General features: G+C 48.7%; 1 protein-coding gene across 45 annotated transcripts in view; it reads left to right on the top strand.

Moving 5' to 3' along the window:
• MYOCD (myocardin) overlaps positions 1 to 27,153 on the top strand; it is a 221,325-nt gene that overhangs the window by 175,807 nt on the left and 18,365 nt on the right. For 8 of the 45 annotated variants that reach the window (XM_040649537.2, XM_046902058.1, XM_040649530.2 and 5 more), the window contains exons 3-4: positions 19,992 to 20,057; positions 24,633 to 24,709. The exons of 3 other annotated variants lie outside the window; for them this stretch is intronic. In XM_040649537.2, the coding sequence (XP_040505471.1) occupies positions 19,992 to 20,057; positions 24,633 to 24,709 (143 nt within the window). Of the gene's footprint in view, positions 1 to 10,604; positions 10,971 to 11,558; positions 11,743 to 19,991; positions 20,058 to 23,145; positions 23,191 to 24,632; positions 24,710 to 27,153 lie in introns of those variants that run through there. 34 more of the 45 variants (XM_015295170.4, XM_040649539.2, XM_040649538.2 and 31 more) reach the window with 17 other exon arrangements.

The raw sequence follows: 27,153 nt of genomic DNA, 5'->3' as shown, positions 1-27,153 counted from the left end.
CCTGGTTGCACTGCACAAAGACTTGTCATAGCTTGGATGTGAACAGGGAGATCTAGATTTATTAGGCAGAATGGCAGCACTTAGTACAAGGCACTCCAGGTGAATTTTCTAGTGGCTAAAGTCAGCATACAATTCATCACATCCTCACCATCCCACTGACATCTGGCATACGTGCCAGGCTGATGAGTGTGTGCTGCGCCCGTGAGAGTGCGTAGGACAAGAAAGACATTCAAGACACAGTTAGCCACTTTAGTTGAAGCCATACTGGCCTGTTTTCAATTACCAAGTTTATCTCCAGCAACTTTACATTCACCAAGTTTATATCCACTTAAGCTTTCCCATTGCCATATAAAGACTGCCAATTTTGTCCTCACTGGAACGGATTGCCCAGGGAGATGTGGGTGCCCCATCTGTAGAGGTGCCCAAGGCTGGATGGGGCCCTGGGCAGCCTGACCTGGTGGGAGGTCACCAGCCCACAGCAGGGGTGGGGGCTGGATGAGCTTTAAGGTCCCTTTCAAGCCAAACCGTTCTGTGATTCTATGATTCCATGACAGCATCAGGCCCACAGAGGGACTCTGCCATTAGCAGTCAACTTCTCACAATTTAGGCTGTAACTGTATGGAAAACATTAAACACCTCCCTCTGGCCGTGATAAGATCAGACTGAAGCAATACCAGGAATACCTCACATGGCCATAGGAAGATGATGCCAGGTTGTCCCAGCCAATGGAGTACAAGATGGCAGTAGCTCCACATTTTAGTTCTGTTAAGTCTTAAGACTGACAAATGTCATGCTTTGTTCATAAACACCACAGCTCTTTTAATATAGCTACATGGCTAGCTGGAGTGGATTTTAGAAGAGGGCTGAAGAAAAGGTGAGGAGAGGGCAAGACAGGGCTTGTTCCGCTGTTCATCCCAGCTGCCTGTTATGTTGGTTCATAACATAAAACCACCAGCTTTTCCTGACCCATTTTACATGCTTTCTAACAGCACTACCCAATACTGCTTGAATTCAGTTTCCACAACTTCAGACCTTCTCATTTTGCACTATGCCACAGCACTGCCCTCATTTCACCAGGAGTCTTTGGTCTTTATAACTACACTCCTCTTCCTACACCTTATGGTGACCAACCTTCCCCTCTGTCCATTAGTCTCAGCCACTTCTGATGGGGTTCTTCTGGCACATCCATTTTCTGAAAGTTAGGATTTAGTATTAGCTGTCATCTAGGCTTCCCCTCTGCTTGATGGAAGGAGAATGTTTCCTCCAAAGGCCAGTTCCTCCCAGTCTGAGTTCAAGGTGCTAGATAAGCAAAGGGAATGGCTCTCTGCCAGCACCTGCTTTTGTCTCTGCCTGTACAAAAGATGGAAAAGCTGAACTCTGGACCTAATTTGGAGACAGTCACATTGGAAAGGATGAGTATGGATCTCACAAAACAGCAGACCGCATACTTTGAGGAGAGCAGTGATGCCCAGAGCCCTTCCTAATCCCCGGGCAGCCCCTCCCCCCAGCTTGAGGACAGAAGGTTTCTTACAACCAGCACAGGTCAGGTGTAGAGTTCTCACAGGGCCTCTTCCTTCTCATTTGGAGATGGGAGGCTCCAAAACTGCCTACAGAATTTTCGAGGAAGAAATGAAACATTCATTTCTAAAAACAGATTTGTAGAAAATAGGATATTGTAAAAAACAAGGACACAGACCTCCTCTTGGTTCATTTTCCCTCAAAAAAGGCATGAAAATGCTTTTTAGCATCGTGTGAATAATTATTTTCTTTCCAAGGGTTTGCTCTGCATCTGCATTACTGCATTAGGTCTGTTTACACAGCATTTCAGAGCCCTGTCCAAATAACTTTCCCTTTGTTTATGTGTCAACAGTAGGAAGCTCCCGTTACCATCATTTTCATGCTTTCTTACTGCAGAGGTATGGCTACGAGGCCATGCAGTGTTCTGAAGTGCCGTGCTGCTGTGTCTTTAGCAGTGAGTCTATTCCTCATCATCCAGAGGAAAAAAAGCACCATACTTAAGTGCTTCGAAGGGTCTACCTAGCAGTGCTTTCTATTTTCATAATCTTTAAAGCAGTAGGTAAGTCTTAGGATTACCTCAAACCTGCCGCAGTTTGACTTTGTGTTTATTCGGGTTTGATTATCTTGGAAGAAAATTTTTGGAAATCTCACGTCTCCAGTGCTGGGCTGTAACAAAGCCTTTGCTCATACTGTTCATCTCCAGACCCCCGATCCTTCCCAGTGTGACTGTGTGATCCGCAGCACCTCAGTGCATGCTCTGTGTTCTGCCCCAGCTGGGAGAACGTCAGAGTCTCTGCTGTCTCTCCTGGTTTTGTAGCCTTCACTGAAGTGTGAGGTTCTGCACGCAGGATAACCCCACAGCTCCCCCAGCTTTATGGTCACCAACTGAGAAGTAGGTCACAGAGACCCTGAGGTGTTCTCCAGGTGGAGGATCAAATGGGAAGGAGTTTTTGGGGGGGGAGGTGATAAGCTCCACTGAGGCCAGCCCTGTCCCAGCAGCAGACACTGAGCAGCCGCCTGCATGAGCACAGAGCTCCCAGCAGAGCCGGTGCTTGCAGCAGGCGCTGCGGAGCAGGGAGCCAAGGTGCAAGACAGTAGCAGCCTGAAATCCTGTAAATAAACAGCAGGAGCAGCTCGAAGCGCCCTGCTCTCACCACAGGCTGCTCAGCAGTGCCGGTCTGGCTGCTGCAAGGGACACAGTGCTCTGCACAGAGCACAGCAGCACCCAGCACCCAGCGGCTCTGCTGGGCACAGACTGTGCCTTGCAGCATCTCAGAGTGCTCTGGAGGGGGCAGGACCCTGCAGAAGTTGCAGATTCTCTGTTTTTGATCATCACCTGAGCACAGAGGGGTGGAATGGACTTGTGTGAGAGAGCTGGGGTAAAAGAAGACAGGGCCTTCTGGGATGTTCTTGAGATGGTGAGGGAGCCCAGAGGGCTGGGAGTGGGGCTGGACCCCACAGGCAAACACAGGCATCCATGGGCTCCTGTTCTGCCCTGAACAGCCTCGTGCACGTTCATAAATTCCTGCCAGAGACCCTGGGCTGAAGGGGCACTGAGGAACTTCTACACTGTGACACGTCCAGGCTCAGGCATGAGGGGTGAGCAGCAGCAGAACAGGGAGCTGGCAGCATCTGTGACAGGGCTGGCAGCTCTGCAAGAGCAAGGACCCGGGGAAGCCAAAGGGAATCTCATCCTGAGCAGCTCAGGTGGGATCAGTGTCCATGAGCCCCTGTGGCTGAGGAATGCCGCTGAGCCCAGAGGTCACCTGGGTGGGGACAGCTGGCAGTGCTGCCAGTGGGGTCCTCCAGGAATCTGACAATCAAAGTGAAATTTGGGATCCATCTGCACCCTCTTCCTTGGCCAAGGCAGGCAAGCAATGGCACAAGCTTCAGAGAAATAATGCATCTAATCCGCCTGAGTAATGCTAATGCAAGCCTCTTGATTAGTGTTTAGAAACCAGGCAAACAATTGATTTAAAATAATTGGTAAATTATGATTAAATAAAAACATTTATACAAAAGAGTTTGTCATTGATATGGTTAAATAAATATTTGTAGAAGTAACTTATACTTGGCCCTGTGCCTGGGCGATGAGCTCTCTTGGGCTGGCTGTGGTTTCATTTTAATAAAGACCAGAAGGCATTCCAGAAATACATAATGCTCCCAACCCATCCGATGTATATCAGGGGCTTTAGCTCTGCTCACCACTACCCAGTCCCAGCTTTGCACCGCTGGGCAGAGCCTGACAGTCCCTGCCTCAAAGCACACTCCTCACTTAGAGCTGGACCACAGAGCTTGGTGGGCAGGAGGAGGGGATGTAGATGGAAATGCTCAATTCTCTGTCACTACCCTGCATCGCTGCACAGAGGTAGGGCTGGGCAGGCTGCTTTGTAGTGAAACCTCAAGATTTAGAGCTGCTGCAGGACTTACAACAATACAGCCTTTATCTTACCCTTCTAGTGGGAGATTTCCAAGTGCTTTGTGGAGGAGTTAGCCTCATTATCCACTGTTTAGAGATAAGGAAACAAAAAAGAGACTGTGACTTGCTCAGAGTTCCACTGCAGAGGGAACAGCACCAGGCCACAGCACAAACAGACCACTGAGCATCCACTCTGCTGGATGTGGATGCTCAGACCCCTCCTCCTTAGGTCTAAAGTCAGATGGTTTCTGCTATGCCTGGCCACAGAGCCCCTCCCATGGGCTAAGAGAGCGTGTGCAGCCCCTGCAGACACCCATGTGCTGCCCAGCATTACTCTGCAGCCACTCAGCATGTGGAGGTCAGCAGAGGTGGTCAGCTGGGAGCTCTGGAGCTGACAGTGCCTTTGCCATTGCTATGCTCCCTCCCCATTTCCACCTAGCCAGCAAGCCACCAGAGCTCAGGGCAGCCGCGCCAAGCACCTCCCTGCACCTTGAGCTCCAGCAATGCGCTGCTCAACCTGACAGCAGTGCTCACAACAGCATGTTCTTGTCCCAGTGCCACCTGCCTGGTCACCTCCCTGGGCAAAGTGGGCTTTGGGCCTTTTGTTCCCCACCACCTCTGTCCCACCGTGGCCCTGAGATGTGGGGAACCACTCCCCATGCTCACTGCACACCCTGCTCTGTAAGCACAACAGGCAGAGTTTTACAATCAAATATTTACGCTAATAGAAAACATTTTACATAATCTTTAAACAGCTATGTCATGTCCCTATTTTCATTCTCTGATCTTTCTGTTTTGAATTGGGATTGGAGAATTTAGAGTATTTGCAGAGAAGTAAATATTATGATGAAAACATCAGACAGCTTCATAGTAGCGTTAGTAAAGTGCAGAAGTATTTTTGTGTTCGTGTTGTCAATTGCATAACATCTACTGGACCTTCATAAATTAAGAGACCTTGCTTGGATGTTTGTAGCATTGTGATAAATAGTTCACAGCTAGAATTCAAGCTGTCAGAACTGGGAAGAGCTCATGACATCCCCACTCTGAATTCCTGCCCTCGGACTCTCTGAGGACACAGAGAGGTGAAAGACCAGCCACAATGACCGGCAATGGCAGATAGGCAGATTCGAGGCATGCAGAAGGGAAGGACTGGGCTGCGTGGGACCGTCCATTCTCACAGCTCCCTACTGAAGAAATCCCAAGCTCTGGGCCAAGCCCTCAGCTAAGACCAAGCCAGGATCGTTCTGAGTTATTCCTCAGAAGCCACCTCTGCTTCACAGTGACAGACAGTGCCACTTTGCTAGCTCACACTCAGAAAAGCACTGTCTGTTCCAGATCATGGACAGGAGTATTATATTGCCATACGAGACCTATAGAACTCCTTCTGTCACTCTCAGGCATGCAATAGACAGTCATTTGTTTGCAGGTTCCAGAAGCTCATGTCTAAGAGCACAGCTGGAACTCTGCTGGGGCAGTCTCAGAGGAGGAGGTTTCGATCTGCCCTAACTTCAAGTGGCTGCATTGGTCAGGGTCTCCATCACTGGGGCCTGTTAACAGAAGGACCTGCCCATCAGTCTGCCCATGGAGCTGCATGGCATTAGAGAGAAGTTAAAGACAAACCATGCTCACGCTCCTGGAGAGAATGGTGTGCACAGACATGGCAGGGTACCAGCTCTGGGGAAAAATCACCTGTGTGGACAGTTGCAAAATGTCTGCAGGACCCTTTTACTTGGCATTACACCCAACTATAAGCCCTGAGCCCTGTGGTGAATCTGGCTTGCTGAATTCAGGAGCTGCTGACACCACCACCACCAAGTGGCATCAACATCCACTGGATTACACAAGCAAAATGGCAGGGTGCAGGTGGTGCAGGCTGCAGACTGCTGCTTGGGCACAGGGCTGGCTGGCTGGCTGGCTGGCTCTCCTGTCCAGTGCACTAGGCAGAATGGATCCCCCCCTGCACAAAGGTGAGATGGCAGGAGGCGGAGCCCAGCCTCACCTGGCAGTGCAGCCCAGGCTGGGATCTGGGAGATGTCACTGCTACGGCTGCTGCTCTGCCGCTCTCAGACCTGCGGGGCTCGTGCTGCCCATGGCACAGATGCTGTGTCACACACTGATCCTCGGAGTCCCCAGGGGGATCATGCAGAAACATCATCTCCTTTCAGTCTTTTTCCCACAGATGCAAATGTACATAGAAACAAACAATCTGCTTTAAAATAAATCAGTACCATAAACAATAGGGTGTGCTGGAAGATTAGAAGGGACTGTTTCCTGGTATCTGGTGAGCAACATAGAGCTGATATCCTTGTGGCTCTGGGGTGTGACTTCTCAGTTCAAAGGAATTCCCTATGGTGAGTAATTTATTCTGGTATTTAAGGCTGACTCCTTCACTCAGTGAAGTCAGTAGGACTTCATTACAGCAAAGTTGCCTATGGAAGTGCTGGAAACATGAGAATGGGGAGCAGTGCTGGACTTAGTATTTGAGTACCTACGGGCTTGTTTCATCTCCCAGAGTGAAGTGGCAGCAGTGGCCGTGCCTGCTGTGCTCAGAGCTGAGCAGTGCTGTGGGGCAGCACAGTGCCTGATGGCAAACGGACTCACACACACAGGGGTTTGGGCACTGTGAGCCCTGGAAACACATGAGCACGTGTGGAAGGGTATATGCTCTGTTCCTATGCTATCAAAGGCAGATAACCTCCGGGCAAATGGCTCAGTATCTGTGTCTGATCTCAGTTTCTGTGCACGCTCCTCGTCTCCTGTCTGAGATTTACTGGGGACAGCTTAGCTCTGTTTCCTGAGGTCGCCAGGGATACATGCAGACAGGCTGACTCTCCCATAATGACCAGTACAGAGGAACACCATCTCTGGACTATGAATTCAGCAGCTGAGTCAGCTGTGGAGACAGGTCCTCTCCTGGAGGTTGCACCATCTCCTGAGAAATGTGGATGGTGATCAGAGAGCTTGTGAGGTTTGGAGACAGGTCTTACTGAGCTGCTCCCCGGGGGTGGAGTGGTGGGGGAGGGATGGGAGGAGGGCACATTGGGCTTCAGCTAGTTCTCCGAGAGGATGCCAGATGGACAGGTGGCCATGGGCTGTACGTAGTTCAGAGGGATGTCTGGTGGAGTGCATGAAGTGCTTTGCTTCTCCCAAGCACATGTGCATCTTACCTATCTTGTTTATCTCACTGAGCAAGGGCAGAGCTCTGCTTTCATTTGGGATAAACACGTGGCAGACTATGTAAAGCACTCCAGGGAGAGAGGGACAGCAATTGCGAGCATCAGTAGAAGAAATGAGGAAGGACAGTGGGCAGGGGTAACATCTCCAGGGACACCAGTATGCTGAGGACTGACTTTCCCAGCAGTGTGTCTGAGGAGCTGTAGAAGTAGCATCAGAAGGGACTTTAGAAGAAATTTGCCATGAGTCAACCAACGAGATCACTCCTCATAGCTCCAAATCTGTTTGCTGGAAGTGGAAGAGCCTTCCAGGTTTGAATGACTTCTTAAAGATGGGAATAAATGGCCATTTTTCACATCAGAGAGTGGTGATTGTGGAGTGCCAAAAGAATGTGTGTTGGGAGGGGACTCCTCAGCAGAATCACCGTGGAAGGGGGCTGATGATTCAAAATGGCTAAAGCAGTCAGAAGTAAATCTTCCTCCAAAAATTTGCAGAAGACTCTTCATGCTGAATGCATGAAAGATAACACCAGATTAAATTCAACATCAGAAAATGCAAGTAATTCATATAGTGGGAAAAAGGACCTCTTTGTGCATCCCCACACTCCTGAGCCCTGCATTAGCAGTTCCAGGTCAGGAAAGAGAGACTGGAGTCACTTCAGACTTGAGAAATGTTGTCCCCATGTCCAGTGGCTGCCAAAGTGAGTATATTTCAGTGTCCTCCTCAAGAGAGCACAGAGGGGACTCCACCAGACAGCTCCAACACCACCTGGTCGGGCATCTGTACAGAGAGCAGCACCAGACAACAAGGTCATCTGGAAGAAACTATGGTTTGACCAGATTGTGACATTCTAGGTGAAATCATATATGGGTGAAATCATCACATATAAATCTAGGTGCACCAGATAAAGCACCTTCATTAGGTACTTCAGTCTTCGTGCTTTTGTCCTTTTCATTTTTAGTGTCATTCAGCAGAGTGCCCCCACAAAGAGTATTGGGATCTGGGAATTTAGGAAAAGGACAATGATAGGCCAGCAGGCTTTAGCTGATATATATATATACATACACATATATCACATATATACATATACATACATATATATATATATGGGGGGGGATGGGAAAGAACTAATGAAAGCTGCAACAGTCTTGCCCATTCCTTCATGAGCTTGTAATACCACGGAAGGGGGAGCAAAGTCATAGCAGCAGCAATCAAGCACAGCTACTAGCCTTCAGGGCTGGCTTTCGTATTTTTAATGAGTAATTGTGAGAATTAATCTAGTTGAACAATCTCTGTATATCTAAGTAAAAAGCTTTATCCCTGATAGTATAAATACCACCTTATATACTTAGCCACTGCACACATTCGGAGTGACACAGGCTCAAGGAACCTGTGGTTTTTGCATGACTCCATATCTCAGGCTCCTGTACTTGGGAAGTTTGGAGGATTCACCCTCAGTTCAGGTCTGAAAGTGAAGAATTTATTTTCTATCTCTCACACTCCCCACTTGTGCCAGGTATCACTCAAATCTGTTGATCCTTCTGGGATTTGACTGAACTGTTTACTAGCTACACATTTTGCAGCCCCTGCTGCTGAAACATCAGTGAACATAGAGTTCACCCTTTTTCCCTGTTGATCATTGCCCAGCTTTTCTACTTGCTTTTCTTGAGCATTCTATATTGTCACTCATTACAGTGCTTTGCTCTCTGCCTTGGAACAATTCTGAGTTTTCACCACACTCACAGAAGAGACCACGTGAAAAGTTTCCTGGAAGTCAAAAACTGAATATTCAGATTGGTTCTGTTTTATCCACTACTCCATATGCACCTCCAGACTGCTCTGAAAGATTACAGTATCGTCTCTCTACCCAGTTTTATGAGTCCATGCTAGAAAACAGAAGTACTTCATCTTTAATCACTGTGCAAGTCCAGCCAATGAAGGGTGGAGAAATCATGAAGGACCTGCAGGCACCAGAGGGAGTGTGGATACCTGAGTGGGGCTTTCGATGGCAGGGAGAGTAAATCCTACAGGAATCTGCAGTGCAAAGAGCTGCAAGAAATTGTAGCTTGAGGCTATGGGTGTTGATAAGCCCTGTCTTGTCCTTGGGCTGCTCATGGTGTCATTTGCTTCAGGATGAATGGTAACCACAGAAGGAAGGGAGGAAGGGGGAGAAGGAGAGAGGGAGGGAGGGAGGGAGGGAGGAAGGAAGGGAGGAAGGAAGGAAGGAAGGGAGGAAGGAAGGAAGGGAGGGAGGAAGGAAGGAAGGAAGTGAGGAAGGAAGGAAGGAAGGAAGGAAGGAAGGAAGGAAGGAAGGAAGGAAGGAAGGAAGGAAGGAAGGAAGGAAGGAAGGAAGGAAGGAAGGAAGGAAGGAAGGAAGGAAGGAAGGAAGGAAGATAGGGGGAAGGGAGGGGGAAGGAAAGGAGAAAGAACATGAAAGAAAGAACATGAAAAAAAGAATATGAAAGAAAGAAAGAAAAAAAAAAAACCTCCCACCACATCTGAAGAAGTTTTCAGGTGGGATTTTATGCTTTAGAAGGATAGGTTCCTGCCCAGGTGAGTCCTGTGTGTCCTCAGCTTTTAAAACTTCTGTTACAAGGGAAAATGTGCTGTCAGTTCCCTCTCTTATATTTACCTGAAGTGAACCAGACATGGGCCTGGGGAAGGGGAACCTCAAAGGATCTCCACCACTTTACTTGGCATATCTACTGAAAGGTTTTATTCTGTGAGAGAGTGTTTGGTAGGTGGAGATGCTTCCTGCACCGCAGCTACATCCAGCTGGTGGCTGAGCCCAGCCTCCTCGGGGTTACGCTGCTCATCTGTAGCATGGGAAACTTGGATCATGATTCAAACCCTGCCTCTTTTCTTTGGCATTATTCTGAGTGCCCGTGTGTAGGAGGACAAGAGGACTTGTCCTAAGCACCTGCAGATGTGCTACCTGAGTCACAGAGTATGCAAACATCTCAAGAAGACAATACTATGGGCACAGCCACGTGCTGACAAAGGTGGACACAGAGCAGTGCAGCTCTGGCCATGCATGTACTGCAGGAGGGAAATGCAGCTGAAATGCTTTCAGCTTCTTCACACAGCCCCTGGGTCCCCAGGGGGTTTGCGCAACCCAGGGTACAGCCCACCTGCAGGAGCCAGATGAGAGACAGCAGAGTGCAGCAGCACCTCCGTTGCTGTGTGGCCGCGTCCTCCTTCTCTCTGATGGAGAGGGCACTGTGAAGCCATGCCCAGCTGCCCCCTGCCCTGCTGCCAGCCCTTCCTTGGGCTCAGGGGGAACCCACAGCCCACGCAGCGCATAGAGGTCCAGGGCCCGTCCCGCACCACGCTGCAAAGAGTTAAGCCTTCACTCTGTTGATATTTCCAAGCAGCTCCGAAAGTCCCTGAGACAGGGAGAGCCCTGATTGGCTGCGTACCGGCCGGTAGTAATTAGTATCAGATATCAAACTTCTGTCTTTGCTAAGACCCTTTCCGATAGTCGCTGCTCCCCACTAGACGATGACATCAGCCAGGACACCCAGCTGCTGGTAGTAAACTCTGCGCGGGAGGAGGCTCCTGCTAGCGAAAAGTTAATTAGTTCAACACAGCACAGGGGGAGCAGTTGGTTTCTGTGGAGGGTCAGTGCTGGATGGGACCAAATCTTTCAAAGCCACTTGCTGCTTCTTGCCAGCCAGCTGTAAAAGCACCCAGAGGGTCCAGGAGAGCTGGATGAATCCTGAGCACTAGCCGTGGCCAGCTTTTCTCTTTGGAGGAAGTTAATGGTTTAAGTGAGGGGCGTCTGGATCCGGTCCCCGAGACACCATGACACTCCTGGGGTCTGAGCACTCCTTGCTGATTCGGAGCAAGTTCAGATCAGGTAGGGGAAACCTCCAGATTTCTCTTAAAACTTCTCTCTCCGGCAAGCCGCAGCCACAGACTGTTTTGCATTAAATGTTTGGAAGCAGCATGCGAGCAAAATGTTCAGGGGGTCATAGAGCTGTCACGGCTTTGCTCTTACAGAGGCTATTCTGCAAGTGGAGAAATTCATCTTCCCTTCTCTCTGCCTCTTTCTTCTTTTTTTCCTCTTCTGGTTTTTCATTGTCTTCAATTTATGTTTGTGGTTAATTCTGGCAAAATTGCACTTCCTGGGTCCCCTGCCCTGACCCCACGTTAAAGGATTTGGGCAGGAAGCCAGAAGGGCATCTGTGAAAAGCAGCATACCGAGCGCTGTCTGTCCGTCCCAGGTGCTCCGGGGGCTGTGGTGGTAGCGGCGGTGGGGACGGGCCCGGTGCTCACTCTGACATGCAGGCAGCTGACTTTGTTCCATTAAAGTTGTGACTAATTGGAGAAAAATGAATTTGAAGAAATGCGTCATTTTTAGAAGTAAAAATAACAAATGGAACATGAAAAGTATTTAAAGTGACATCATCAGAGAAATAAAACCAGAGCCACACAATTGATCGCCACTCTCGGAGGGTTTGCGAGTAAAACATGTCTCAGTCGTGTAGGTCAGGGGGAGCTCCGCTAAGGGGCTGCTCAGAGGACACTCAGCGCGAGTGAAGGTGAGTGAAGGTGAACTATGGGACGGTCCCTTCTAAATCAGACCCTCTGCTGGATATTCATGCCTTTATTCGCTGGCTATATTTATAGTAAGTATGCTATGCTTCCGAGCGGGTATCTCGCAATGTTTGTTAACGAATATCGCATACTGCAATACTGACGGTAATGCCTAAAGCTGTTCCGGAGGAGCTTGCTTCAGTCTCGGGGGTGAAGTTATCAGTGGGGATGTTGGGACAAACCAGTTGCATGTGCCCCACGCGATGCTGTGGGGCAGGACGGGGCAGTCACGTTGGAAGACAATCTGGTGTGTCAGCCGTGCTGTGTGTGTGTGTGTGCGCCTCCTTCTGCATTGCAGATAATGAGATTGGAGATTTATGACACTGATGGTAGACATGAGTGGTGTTATCAGGATCTCTTAGATAGCTGGGTGGTCAACTTAAACTTTGTTTTCTCAGCAAATGCAAAGTTGGCAGTTGGTTGAAAACCTACGAGTGTGTGTGCAAACACGAGTGTCCTAGTTTGGCTGAATTATACAGAACGTGGGTCCAGGGCTTTGGTGTGGTTTCCATATCTCTCTGATCTTACATTTCATTAGATTAAGTCATTCCTTAGATTTTGTTGGTATATTATGGTGCGTTGCTGTTCATTTGAAAAAAATCTGTAACAATTCCTCCAGCAACTACAAAGCAACACTGCCACCTTTCTGAAGCAAGCAGGATGGGCTGCACTGTGTGTCCCTGCATTCTTTGCAAATGAACCAGTATTGTTTTTGAGGCTCATTGCTGCTTTATTTGTAAGCTGGCTTTATTATGGAACCAACAGTGGGATCTCTAAACATATTTTTCAAATGATTCTTCAGTAAAAGTAAACTTTGTGGGTCACTGCGCCCATAAATTCTCGTGCCTTTCAGCATTTCTGGGGCAGTCAATTTGTGGGGCATTCTTTGGTGCATGACTGATTCCCACAGCTGCCACTCCTCACTATTGCCTGGTGAAAGACAGCATTCCCATTCGACGAGATTTCTCTGCCTATTTGTTATGGTCGAGTCGGGCTTGCCAAGATCCTCAGTGCACAACTGCCCTTTGCTGTCTCCAATGCCGCGGCCATAGAGTACCAATAGATCAGTAATGCTGCCTTCTTCTTTGGGTTTGAGTAACATGGAGAACAGTGAAAAAGAAAAAGCTAGCATAATGTGGTTGAAGCAGTGAAATCTCTTTCACACGAAAAGTCTCTAAGGGACATTTTCCTCTGCTGCCCCTGCTCCATGTGCAGCCTTGGTAGCTGTGTACCCCAGCAGTGACAGCAGGAAGTGAGGAACCAGCCAGGGGGATGCAGAGCTTCGTGATGCGTCCTTGCTTTGGCAGTGGTCTTGCACAGGCAGGTGTGAGGCTCTGCTGGCCCCCTCAGGTATTGGCAAGATGAGCTCTGTGCTCTGTGACTCATGATAAGTCAGAATCCCTCTTGAAGGATCCCAGGCTAACGTCATTAAGGGCTGGGGTAAATCTTAATTACTACACTTTTGTTGTTTCTCCATGGTTTGCATACACTGAACAGCAGAAAAAGTTATTTGTGCGCTAAAGAGTGCAAGAAATACATGACATACTTGTTTTTTCATCCCAGAATCTCCTTGATATCTGTGGCACGCAGCAGTCAGATAGTTGGGCACGGAGGTGGCAGTGAGAAGATGGTGGCATGTGGGCATCCTTCCTGGAGTGCTTTGTGGGTCTCTTGCTTCCACCTGGCAGCAAGAGCAGCACAAAAGAGTTTGCCCAGGGAAGGCTGGGCTGCTGGAGTTGGTGGCTTTTCCACACAGCACCCCGTAATCCTCCTTCAGTCCCACAGTGTTTCCTCTTGCTCTTGTCTTCCCAGTGGCCTGTAGAGAAGGACCAGCATAGCTGTTGCCATGCAGAGAGATGCAGCTCCCGCAGTGCAGAGCACCAGGAGCTGCTCCAGAGCAGTCAGATCCAACCACCAGCATGTGGCAGGCCCTCAGGTTTCCTCTCCCCTTCCTCCAGGATTTGTGTGCGTGTTTATTTTGTCTGTTTTGCCAAAGATAAATATACTGATCTGAGGTCATCCTGACAAATTCTGCTGGAATTATGATTCTTCAAGCCTGCCATGCTATCGCATGTGCTCCAGTTGTCAATGAGATTGCATTAAATCAACCAGAACATCGAAGGGCTGTTCCAGAAACATATTTAACTCTTCCCAGAGACAATTATTTATGTGATCTTCTGCTTTGAATACAAACCAGTTGTGCTCCAACCGCAGAGCTGTTGTCATCAGACAGAGCAAACAAAGCTGGCAAGTGCAGAATTAACCTTACCTCTGACCTTTGCTGCCCAGTGATAAGGAAAGAGAGTTTAGATGGCCAGCATCTGTGTAACAACAGTGGCAGTCCAGATAATCGGTGAAAAGTGGAAGTTTAACATTATAAACACATCTCCATGTGGCGTGGCATGGGGTAATACCCATGTCTGGTTGTGGACACGAGGATGTGAATGTTGAAAGAAGACTTGCTTGCCTGTATAAAGGAAAGAATGAGAGCTTACACAGTAGACTTGAGGTAAGTTGGTCAAGATGGGAGATGAAATTATTCTGCCTGCCAGTGGTGGAGAGAGGGATTTGGACTGAAATCTGCAGTTTGTTAAAGGCAGAAGACAGAAGGGTGGTAGGGCGGTAGGCCGGACATGGGGGTGGAATCTTCATTTTTCAAAGAAAATGTGTGTGCACGTATTTCCTTTCCAATCGGGCATTCGTTCAGGTCACAGCCAGTGCCTATGTTCAAACCATGGCATATCTGTAACTGATAACAGTTTTGTGATTTCATAAAGTTTTTGTACAACACTGACTTGTCGTAGATCAGTTTTGGCCTTATGTTATCATTCCAGCATCTTGTACCTTGGTGTTTTAGCTGTCAAACATCTGTTTCTCTGTCAGTTAAGCATGTGTTACAGCAGAGATTGAGGCGTACCTCACTGTGCTCAAGGAGGAGGATGTACAGGCTGCTCACAGGGAGGCTGAAGGGATTGTTCCAAGGAAGACTGATGACAGCATGTTCTCAGGAGCAGGCAGGGGTTGGGCTGTGTGTTGTGATGAACACAGCCCTCACAGCTGGTTGTTCTTTAGTGGTCACCGGTGCCTTTCTGGTGACACCTGGTAGGGGTGGATCTGTGCTCCTTGTCACCCAGATGTGGTCCGTAGACTCTTCCAAGGCATTTGTTGGCCTGGATATGGGTTTTGAGATGTTGTTCTCACCAGCGTAGCTGAGATTTCGTTGTGGTGATGTTTGGCCTCCCAGGTAGAACAGAAACTTGAGGAAGCACATCCACTCCCAAAGCACATGGAGAGGCAAAGCAGGCTGCAAGGCAGCTCCTGGCTGGGAGTGACTGACCACAGCTGCTGCCCTGCTTCTTCATCAGGGCTGTGTCTGCCAAGCTTCATCTCTGCACACGTGGATCTCCCACAGGTTGTGTCAGAGGCCTGGAGTTGTGATGCTACAGAAAAGAAAACAACCATTCACTGAGTCCTGGCTACCAGCAGAGCAGGGTGTCTAAGATCCGTGGAGGAACTCAGGGCAGCAGGCCCTAAGCTGCTCTGATGGATCACTGCTTTACTCTGCTGGTGGTGTCAGCCCAGACCCTGGCAGATTACCCAGCCAAGAGTGCTGGTGACTCCACATTCATCTGCGTACGGCCAGCATGGCAGGGCCTGGTGTTTCATGTTTGCTCAGCTGTTGTTTGACATGCAGCTAAGCTGCTGCTGCTGCTGAAAACAGGAGTCTCTCCTCCGATCAGCCCATTCCCAACCCACTGCCATCTCCCTGGTGTCCCAGCAGAGCAGTCCTCATCCTGCACCCCACTCAGCTGCACTCATGCTCCTGAAATCCCAGCTTTGGAGCCAAGGAGGGCAGGAATGGGCTGCTGGGTTGGTCAGCAGAGGGGACAGTGTCTTTGCTCTTACTGTTATTGGTATCACTGCTAGCTTCAGTTGCTGGTCAAAGTGCTGGTTCACATCTCAGCTATGCAGATGTGCTGAACTGGCCCAGGAGCCTCAGTTAATGCAGGAAGCAGCAGGCAACTGCCCAGCCCTTTGCTAGCAGCACTGACCTGTGTCAAAGTAGGATGGGAGCACAGCAATTGCACCGGTTGTGAACACAGCTTCCAAACAGAACTAAGCTGCTGATGCAGCCCAGGCAGGAAGCCAGCTTATGGGGATCTTACTTGTAACCATGTACAGGAGCTGGGAGGGTCTGCCAGAGATGGGGCCAAGTGCTCAGACAGACATGAAGTTGCAGCCCTGCAGCCCCACCTGGGCAGCTGTGACGCTGACCTGAGCCCTGAGCAAGCCTTGTGCAGCCTCAGGATTTGCAGGGAACCAGCTCTGACAGCCACAGAAGTGTTGGTGGGAAGGGACCTCTGGACCCCTTGCCTACTGCTGGCTGTGGTTTGGCAAGAGCCAGCCGTGTCTTCCTCTGCGTGAGCCCTGAGCCCACTACAAAGGCCTCCGTGTGCCTCCTGCCAGGGTGCTCTGCGTGCTTTGGCATGAGGCATGTTCTGATGCAGGTGATGAGGTCCCCGGCTCATTCCATCCTGGCCGGCTGCTGAGCTAACATACATTAACCTTCACAGCTATGCAGTCAGATGAATCTCGTGCCAGGGCATGTGGGGGTCACTGAGCTACAGGCAGGAAGGCCCCAACAGCTGCAGGCTCAGGCCACAGATGTGGCCAGCCACTGCAGGCTGAAGCCAGGTCTGCCTGCTCCTGGGAGGGGTGATTTGAACATGGCTTCTGCAGTGCATCTCTAGTTCAGGCAAGGTCCAAGCTGTACTTTTTGCTTCCTAAAGCTCTGAGGTCATCTCCTAGGAAGGAGAATGACTACTGCTAGCGAGTCACAGGCAGTGATTGAAGCAGGGTCAGCAGAGCCAGCCATGACTGATGCCCAGAGGGCTTCTCATCATCAGTGACATAAGCCCTCTGCAGAGGATGCTTCTAGAAGCTGTGTCACTAAGTGGGACTTTGATCTAGGACAGAACAGAAGGATATTTCTAACACAAAGGCATAATGAGCAAAAGAATTGGTATAGTTCTGACTTGCCTTGCATTGTGTAGGAAGGGATTTCTCATCATGGGATGCCATAGGAGCAAGCAGGGTTGCTGAAAGCAATCTTGAAAAATATGAATATTCAGAGTAAAAAATCATTCCCTTATCTGGAAGGTGACAGCAACCTCAAAGTGAGTCACAGGCTGCATTCAGAGCTCATGCTTCCAGACAAAGGAAGCAAAGGAAGAGCACTGGAATGTGGCTGGGGTCAGACACAGCTTCAGTGAATTTCAATCCTCTTGAAGAAGCAGCTAAGGGGAGGTTGGTAGGGTGGTTCCAGAGGCTCTTCCAGTCTGGTTTTTAAGCACCGTTAATTGCAAGAGAAATAAGCAAGGCTAAAACACAAGCTACAGTTCTCAATTGGAGGCTGCTGGGGGTAGTGGCTGCTTTTCCTCTTCCCACAGATATGTTCAATGCTACTACCTTGACTGACGCTGTCTATGACTATGCTTCTTCAGACAATTTGCAACAGGATTTGGAGATGATACTAAGGAGTCAAGGTGTGCATCCTACCGTGGAGATCCAGATCTGAATGAACATTCAGTGGCTGCAATGACTGCTTCATTCATTGAACTTGGGCTGGAAATGGTTGGCATTTGCGCATGCTAGTCTTCACAATATTTGTTAGCTTGCCCTGAATAGACAAAGCTGGATGAACTTTTCCTCCTTTACCTGTGATTTAAGAACGCGACAGCAACTCTGTAAGCTTAGCACTGCCAAGGTGAAATACACGTCTTTGGGTGGCTGCATCAAAGCACCAGCTATGTCCTTGGCAAGGTGTTGTATGTGACTCTTGAAGTCTCTCTGATTTTCATTTGATGCTGTGATGTTCTGCATGAATTGCCTCAGTTTAGGGCAGATGCTCTAATACTTGGAACATTCGAGCAGGACTTAGGAGAGCAGGGCCATTCCTGCATCAGCTACAAAGCTTCTTCATTCTTGGACATTCTCTCTTTGCTCTCCTGTTCAATGGAGATGCATCTCTTCCTTAGGAAAGTGCAAAGCTATGCTGACAGCAGTGAAGACCCTATTCAGAAAAAAATGGGGTCTACCCTCCCCAGTGTAAGGTGAGCTGCCATAAATTATGTCCATAGTCTAGGAGAAAAAAGACTGGCATCCTGAAAGCATGGACTGCATAATTTGGTTATAAAGTCCCTGACTTCTTCAAAGACATTGCAGATAACTGGGTCCGATGTAGATGACTGCAGAGCAGGGATCCAAATTGGTGTCCATATGCACAACCAGCACTGGCTGGGTGTGTACTATGGGGCAATGAAAGGGTTCAGACTTCCCCAGCAGCAAGGCTTGCCAGCATCTTCTAACCACCAGCTTCACTCTGGCATAAAGAGAACTGCATATGTGCAGCCTTTACCAGGTACAAAAGGCTACACTTCTCTCTCACAGCAGGAGTCTATTTCTGGAGTCCTAAAAAGTGCTGAAATTTGGCAAGAGATCATCTTTTGTGAGGCCTTTACTGAACACTTGATGTGAGACATGGTTTGCAGAGGACATGGAAAAGTGACGTGCAATGGCATTTCAGGGAGCCTTGTGCTTTGGGGACTGCTCTGGAGGGGATTGCTATTCAGCTCCATCCCACGGCCCAGGGAAGCCGTGTTGTAAACATGAGCTGTTGGCAGAGCTCTGCAGGTTGCTCACAAGGACAAAAAAGCTGTTCTTTCCTCTCTTCTCCTTCCAATATCAACCCTCTCAGGGCAGCTAAGGCTTCTCTCTGGTGTTATGCCAGTAGGCAGGAGATAGACATGCAATTATATTGTGATTGCTGAAAGATCTGTGCCCTTGTTGCAAGCTGTACTGAGTTTCTATCAGGAAAATATGGGAGTTTTGTGTTTTACCTTTTAGGAGAGAAGATGGACACACGTGTCGACCTTCTTGGCAACAAATTTACAAAAGCAAAGGTGTAGACTGCTACTATCTTTAAGTACTGGCGAGGTTCCCTAAGCAATGGATGATCTAACTCTTGCAGCCCTGGGCTACAAAGAGGTCCGTAGCCTTGCACAAGGCAGGCTGCACTGTGCTGAGCAGTATTTGCACGCAGTAAATACTGAGCAATGCTTCAGGGAATCTCTTCTTCATTAGATGCCTCCTCAATGCTCTACAGCTGAGGTCACGCCTCTAAGACACTTAGTGACCTCAATCAGTGGTTCATTCTCATCTGTCCAAAAAGATGCTTGGAACAGTAGTAGGTTCATATAGAGACGGCACTGATCTCTCCTCACCATATTTTCTACTCCCTCTCAGCTCAGTAAGCATATCTGCATGCAGGGTGGGGCCCTGCACTGCTGTCATGCCTCTGGGAGGGTGATGGAGCTGGAAAGCACTACTCTTCCCACAGTGCTGGGACAGGAGACAGTCTCCTAGTTGTAAAGGTATCAGGAGAGGTCCTTAGGCTTTGAAAGAAGAGCCCTAGCACAGCAGAGACAGTGACACTTGGATCAAAGCTTCTGGTAGCAAGGATTCGGCCCAAGGGTAGTTAACCCAAGAGTCCTGGAGAAGTGGCTTATTATAATGCTGAAGAATATGCAGTATCTGTAGACTTAAAAACCTCCTGGAGGCCATAATCTGCTGGCTTAAGGCTCCCATCGTGTTCCTATGGGTGGCAGCTGCAGTGCAGTATTAGTTACAGGTGCTCTTCTCCCTCCTCTCAGCTCCATCCTTTCTGCTCTTAGCAGGCATTAAAAATTTATCTTACACTCATGGTGTTCCATGGTCACAAACAGCAGAGATGGCGCCTACCACTTCTAAGAAGCTGAAGAATTTCTGCATTAGGCAGAAGTTTAACAGTTTTGAGTAGTTATGGGAGCTAATCTGGCTTCCACACCAAATCTCGTGCACTCAGACACAGGTTCTCACACCACAATACAGAGGAGGTAGTGATGGACTTTCAAACCCCATCTTCCTCCCCACCAGCACCCTCTGCCCACACGCAGACTCTCTTTGAGCTGAAGTCATCAGGCAGAGATCAGTGTCGGGGGCACTGCTTGCTCCAGATCCAGTCCTATCCCTACCATCTTTGTGTAAAGTAAGGGCTGAGTTGGTGCAGACTGTGCAGCCCCTCCCTAGCACTGCTTCTTGGCTGCACCAAGTCTGACCCCGTAGCAGCAGGGATCGGTGCCACGTCTCAGTGCCACACAGACCCCTGGCACATCATCCCTGACAGACGTGTTGGTGCCTCAGGAAAATCCTGCATCTCTTCCTGACACTCTGTCTCTCGCAGTTTTGCAGCTACGGCTTCAGCAGAGAAGGACCCGTGAGCAGCTGGCAGACCAAGGCATCATGCCACGTGAGTACCATTTTCTGCCTTTTTCACCCACTCGTGGATCAGAGAGTCAGTGTTACTCCTGGGCGCTGCTGGGATGCTGCGTGGCACCAGCTGCCTGCTCAGATCCCCTGTGCTCTGAGCAGATTGCTGCTGAGCTGGGCTTTGCTTCCAGCCCTGTAGCCATACTATGCTCCCTGGTGCTGTACAGTGATGCTCAGCATTTGCTACGCAAGATACAGTGCTGCTATTCAAACTGAATTTAGCACTGCTGCTTAGCTTACACCATCCAAAAACTGAGCTGCATGGTGCCCTGTCCCAGAGGTCACTGCAGCAAAGCAAAGCACTTCGTTACGGCAAGGGCAGAGCATCTCACATCCTCCTGCAAAAGTCAGGAGCTTCTGTGGCAGCGTCAGACCCACAGAACAGGGAAAAGATGGAGGAAGATGCTATAGTTCAAAATGTATGTGAATGAAAATGATCCCCTCCTGCACAAGCAGAAACCTGTAGCATCTGTAGAAATCATCATAAAACCCATAGCACTACTGAAGAAAAGCTCAGGCTCCATGTGCATGAATCCATGATGATCTGGGGTCCAGGTGAAGGACAATCCCGGTATCTTTCCATCTCATCATGGGCCCCATAGGGGTCTCTGCTAAGATCACAGCTTTCCAGAGGCTGTGCCATGTTTGTCTCTTCTGGCTAACCTCAAAGACTGTGATGCAGCTTTTGCTTAACCAGCACAACAAGAGCTCACCAGGAGCATGGCTCTAGCACTGCCTGCTGCACCCTGCTCTTCCCTCTGCTGCCCCTCTCTCATGCAGCTGCCTTCCTAAAAGCTTGTGTAGAGGGAGCAACAGATGCCTTCTCACTACACTGTTGACAGCATCAAGAATTAAAAAAAACCTGAGCAAGATGACAGAAATCACATCTGTCAAGGTTTTAGGAATTATAAATTAAAGCTCTTCTTATTTTTCCTCTGTTTATTTCTGTAAGCATTCAGATTCTGTGCTGCCTGCCACCAACGGGCAAGCATTTTAACTGTGAGACTCCAGGAGGTGGAGATTTGAGCAAAATGTCATGGCATTTGTGATAAAATTTCAAGGACTGGCAATACAGTCAGTGGCCAGAAGTACGTCCAGTGTCTCCAAACCTGCTAATTTCATTCTGCACAAGTGGTCACACTCGGACAGTGTGCAGGTTACCCCATTGCACATGTATGCAGCTGCAGTGCCAGCCTGGCAGTTTGTGTACCTGATGCTGCCCTGCAGGGCTGAGCACATGGGGCTGTTACTTACAGCTTCTTTACCCTTCCAGCTTCTAGGCTGACATTTTATGGTCTGGTTTCTGTCCAAGGAGGCCATTTTGGGAATCATGAGCACAGCTCAGTCACTAAAAATATTAAAAGAAGAGGCACTTTTGCCATTGTAAAAGCAGACATGCAGAATCCAACTGCTGAATTTAACTTCAGGAGGAAGTGTAAGATGCTGGTGTTGAACAAGTGGGAGTCCGAGCCAGCTTCCCTGTGGTCTGGGTACGTGCAGTCAGTTCTTATGAAAAAGAAATCTGTTTAAACTGCCCATTTCCTGTCAGCTCTGAAGATCTGCAGATGAGGTGGGCTATAAGAGGTGCATGAGGGTGGGATATTGGTTCATATGCATTGCAGGTGGGCAAGAAATGAATACAGATAGCTGTGAGTCACTGTGGTTGAGAATAGCTCTTCTGGAAAGAGAGCAGAGGGTAATTGCTGGTCTCTATGTTGAGTTAGGTTTGGTACCAAGCTAGGAGCATGTGCTTGATTCCATGTTGCAGGTCAGATTTTATACAAAAAATGTCACATTTTCAGCTGATGCAGTCATAAGACTAAGAAACCTTGGTTTTTTTAACTGATTTGTTTTATATAGAAACCACAAAAAGAGGTGAATGGTCAGACGAACAGATTAGCATTGGATAAAAGCCTTGAGGGCTTGCTGAAACCCTTACTGATGAACATCCAGAGAACCTGCTGGGCTGTTCAGCAATGTGGATTAGAAGCACAGTAAGAGTGGAACTTCAGAGGAAATGAGGAAGCTGACTGGTTTTTGGTACTGAAGAGAGCAGCTCAGGGTGAAGTAATGGTGGTACCCGAGCAAAATGCAGTTAGATGAGTGTCCTTACCTAACCAAAACCCATTCTATGTTTGGTTTGATTGGGCAAGATTAATGCCATCAATACCTTAGCTCTACTCAGACTCCTTTGGATGATGGTCTAAGAAATGTGAAACCTTCAGATGGTCCCATCACTGGAGAAGGCAGGAAACTGCCAACAGGAGGCTGCTCAGGGGCAAAAGGCAGTAGTGGTGCTCTTCTGGTCCTGGTTCAAAACTGGACTCTGATGGTCAGAAGTGTTCAGGTTGTACATTGAACAACTGGCGGGCAAAACAATCAACTCTAACATAGAAGACTCTACAAATAATGACAGGCACTGACTGGTAAGCAAGGACAGAGTCTGGGTCCCTTCAGACCTGCGACTGTGGAGGGGAGCATCTGAAAGCAAGGGAAAATCTACATTTACTGAGGCGAGACCACACTCCTGAGGCGTGTATGTGTGCAGGTGAGAGCAGAACCTGCCCTGTTCTTCAAGCTCACTGAGTGGGAAGTTCTTAGCTCATGCAGCACTGTACTAATGAACTCATGCCATTTTATTGTCTTAGTGAAACTGGAACAGCCCAGGCAAAAGCTTTTTAATTCAAAAGCATCCTCCTGCAGAAGGGAGGGCTGCAGAAACAAGTGGGGATGAAAGCTTCCTGCATCCCAGGACAGGGGCTGCCCCAGACCCCAAACAGATCTGCCCAAAGGGAAGGGGTGGCAGTTTGCAGCGTCAAAGATTCCTCAAGGAAAAGTTCACCCCAATGTGATGGGATGCAGAAATATCTGTGCTTGAAGTAAGGACCCTTCTGCTGTATGCAGCCACCACTTCATCCTCTGACTCGAGCCTCAGAGTCAGTAGTCCTAAGATTATGAATACCAAGCACAGCATCTCTGCCCTGTTGCCTCCAGACCTCAGCCATTTCAAGCTGCCTGACAAGGTATCTGAATAACCAGTGTTAGAAATGTCTTCATTTGTTTTGCAGACTAATACAAGCTGCAGCATCAACATAATTCCTCCAAAAATCTTGGTAAATGGCTTAATTCCGCAACATTTTCCTCATGAATAGCATGGTGTTTGACTGGTCAGCACCCATAGCAAGCTCCCAGTGTCAGGACTTCAGAGTGAACAGGGCTGTAGAAGTCATTTTTCTTGCTACCTTCATTTTCTTGTATGCACCATTTTATTTTGCTTCTGGTTAAACTAGCTGTCACCAGTCCTCATGGCTGCTCACTGGAGCATGGCACAGTAATGCTGGCTTGTCTGTATGTCGCTTTCCAAACATGAGAAGCAGGAATGTGCCCTCTGTGTTTTCCTGTGATTCCCTGGAGGTTAGGGGTGTTGCCTACCAAAAGCCAATCCAGACCCCCAATCATTTTTCAGCTTTCCTCACTCTTTTCATCGTCCTTCTCTAGATTGATGCAGGACATCATGTCCTGTGTGAAAATAACTTCTGTCCTCATTGTATCCCACTCACAAGATGGAAAGGGAATTAAGTGTTGCCAAACAAAGAGTTGTAGCAGGCTGTCTTTGTGGGTCAGGGCATCTTCCCCTTCCCCATCCCAATGGGAACAGTTCATTTTGCTTGCTTACACAGACCGAAAAGAATTTCTGCAGGGACTAAGAAATATTAACCCCTTCACCACACAAATTTCTCTTCAGTTTCTACAGAATCAGGTTAAACGAGGAAGTGTGCAAGGTCCTCCATGACTCAGCACAGACTACTCCCACTGGTCCAAGACCCAGGGATAATTTGCCTTCCTCTGGGACCCTCTCTGGGTTAATCCTCCTTAGTGCCAGGAGGTGCTAATATCTGTCTGGTCCTGGCTGGACAGCTGCCCAGGGAAGCACCATGTCACACCAGTGCTTCTGGGCAGAGGGTGGAACAGCGCCCAGAGAGAAGGAGCCAGTAGGGGATGGAGGGGTAGTCAACGATGGAAGAGGGACAAAGGAAAGCAGCTCCAGGGTCCTGGTTGCAGCACCCTTGCTGGAGGCTGTAACCTCATGGCCCCAAGAGACAAGGCAGGTCTTTTCTTTTTTCCTGCTGGTCTCAGTCACCTGCAGGTGTTACTTGCAGGTGAGGTCCCCTCAGTGTGATGCTCTTCCTAGATCAGTTTGCCAGGGCTGTGGTGCTCCCCAATGCCATAACCTGCAGGAAGAGCTCCAGGAAGAGCAGCACCTGCTCTCCAGCACATCCCCCTAAGCAGCACATCCCAAAGCCTGCACATCTCCCTGCCCGTGTCCCTCCTTCACTCCCTGTGCTCCCCGTCCCCCTGCTCTCTTGCTGTGGCCTGGCGGAGAGCATGGGATTTCCCAGAGCCTTCCTGAGTTATTTTTAGTTAGCGCAATAAAGAGAGCAGCTAGTTTGTGTTGCTATTTTTATAGCACTCATTAAAATGCTGTTGCTGAATATCCTGGTGGCTGCTTGCTTCCACTCCTGTGCTGACTGCTCCTCTCTCTTTCCTGTTGCAGCACTGAAAAGCCCATCCGCATTCCATGAACAACGAAAAAGTCTGGAGCGAGCCAAGGTAATTCCTACAGCCATCCCAGTGAGTGAACACATGGGCTCGCTTTGCATGAGTTGTGGAGTTTGAAAGCACCTTCCACCACCCTGCCCTTATCTGGCTTCCTTCACCAAGGCCCTGTGGCCACAGACGAGGGTCAGGGCATCTCCCTTGCTTCAGACATGCTGGGGCCAAGCCAGGGTTCATGTGTTCAGGAGCATGATTCTGCAGGCAGGAGGTTTAAAATTACAGAGGGGACACCTGTCCCCTGAGCTTGGGGGTTTTAAAACAATCCCTGGGTTTTGTAAGAGTCTAAAGCAGGGTTCAACCTTCCAGTAAACCTCCAACTACCTCAAGCCTCTGTTGTCCTTGCAGGGCCATGCCCGAGGCCCGCTTCATGCTGTGCTGGCTGCTCTCTGTTCCCACACAAGTCAGAGCATAAAGAACAGTCAGCATCAAACAGGACAGATGAGAGGCTAAGTATTTAGCAAGTGTGCAGGAGGAATGCAGATGTCACCTGGAGCAAGTCTCCAGAAGACTCATACTTGCCATCAGAGAGGAGCTGGGCTTTGTGCTCAGTAGCACTGCTGGTCCACTGCAATATCCCAGGGGCTAAGTGAGCCAGGCTCCCACTGACCCCATTACCTATCTGCACTCAGGCTTCCCAAAATATTGCTGAAAGTAGAGACAAGATAAGCCGCCATTTCCAGAACACATTGAAACTCTGTGATGTGATCATATTTTGGAAAATCACAACAGTCTTCCAAACCAAACTTTCTATAGTGCCCAAGCATACAGTCCTGACCAAGCTGGAGGGTTGTCCATACACAGCATGGCAATGGGAACAGTCACACAGGTTTCTATTGAGCACAAGAGCTTCTTCTGTTAGTCTGCAAAATGTGCCTACAGTCACATGGAAAAGGGCCTTTGCAAGAAAGTATGGCTGTGAAATATGGAGAAGTGCTCTCCTGAACTTAAACACACTCCAAATCACTTGCCCTGAGACTCCAGCAGTAATAAATGGCTAGCATAAGAAACACAATCTGACTCTGAAAAATTAGCATGCTTATGAAATTTCAAGCAATCCAAAGTATCCCTGAAGTGTCATATATTTTACAGTTTCGTATACATTTGTGTCTCTTTGTCTTGCTCTTCAAAGGCTTTCACTGGCTGTTTGCCTGGGGGAAAGGGAAGGATGGTCTAGTCTATCCCAAACTGCATGCATTTTTAGAGCATGCTAATGAACACACTAATGAGCACAGCCTATAGCAAAAATATATTCCTTTGCAAGGATGCCCTGCTTATAGCCCTGACAGGAAAGGAGCAGCAGCTGTTTCCAGATAATTATTCAATAGCATTTGTTGTTTAGCTGATACTCCTCCAAACTGATGTTCTGCAAACAGAAAGCAGATATCAATAATGGCTTTCATGTGTTTTGAAAGCTCTTCTGATTCAACTGAGGCTAAGAAGAAAAAACACATCTGAGGTCTTTCTCCACTGCTTGCACCCCAGTGACACAAATACAGCTCATAAACAGCAAAGGTCAAATGGAACTGTAATCACAGCAGAAAGTCAGACTAGCATGGTGACAGTGCAGGAGTCAACGTGATGATGGCACATCTGTAGGACAGTAATTCAGATTTAGCTCAAGTGAGGCCCTGATCTGACAGCCATCAGCAAGAAGTGAGTTGGGTGAGTGTAACTGCACCCAAATGCAGGCATCATCCAGCTCTTAAGCTGGCACAGAGAACAGGCAGACCTGCAGGTGGTCCAAGCAAGGGATTGTGTTGGTGAAAATAAGCTGGGGAAAAATTATGGGGGAAGGGGCAGAAATTGCAAAGGCTTCAGTAAATAAAATGTCTATTATTTGTTTAAACATGTCACTGGCTATGGACGAGGCTGGCATCAGGCCAGCACAGCAGACTTTGAAGTCGATGTCCTATAGTAGATTGCTGAGCTGGAGGACAGAGGCCGTCTGGCTCAGCTTACACCCAGCCTCTGCCCCGCAGCAGCACAGCCCCAGATAGGTCATTCCTGACAGATGTGCAGCAGCCAACAGCCATCCCATCCACCCCCCCAGCAACCCACTTCATTGCACTCTAACCTGTGCTGTTACCAAGTTTTCCCTGATTCCCAACCCAAGCTTTTCAGTTGCAGCTTAAGCCCATTACTTATCCTTCTACAAGCACGGACAAGCAGAACCATTTATTTCTTTTTGTGCAGCATGTTTTAAAATTATTTTGCACCCCATTTCCCTACAGCAGCTGCATCTCTGAGCTGATCAGTCCCCTTTCCTTTCAGCCTCTCCTCACTGATCCCGTTTCTGACTCATTTATGATTTCTGTTGCTGCCCTCCAGGCCCTTCCAGTGGGTTCTTTCAGATGCAGGGCCCAGAGCAGAGCCTTGCTATTTCTTGTGTCCATTTGACGTTCCTGGTGGTATTCCCCAGCAAGCTGCCTGCCAGTCCAATTTCTATCTAAGGTCACTGT

This window comes from Gallus gallus, chromosome 18 (assembly GCF_016699485.2).
Source record: "Gallus gallus isolate bGalGal1 chromosome 18, bGalGal1.mat.broiler.GRCg7b, whole genome shotgun sequence".
NCBI lineage: Eukaryota > Metazoa > Chordata > Aves > Galliformes > Phasianidae > Gallus > Gallus gallus.
This window is presented reverse-complemented; position numbering and strand designations above follow the sequence as displayed.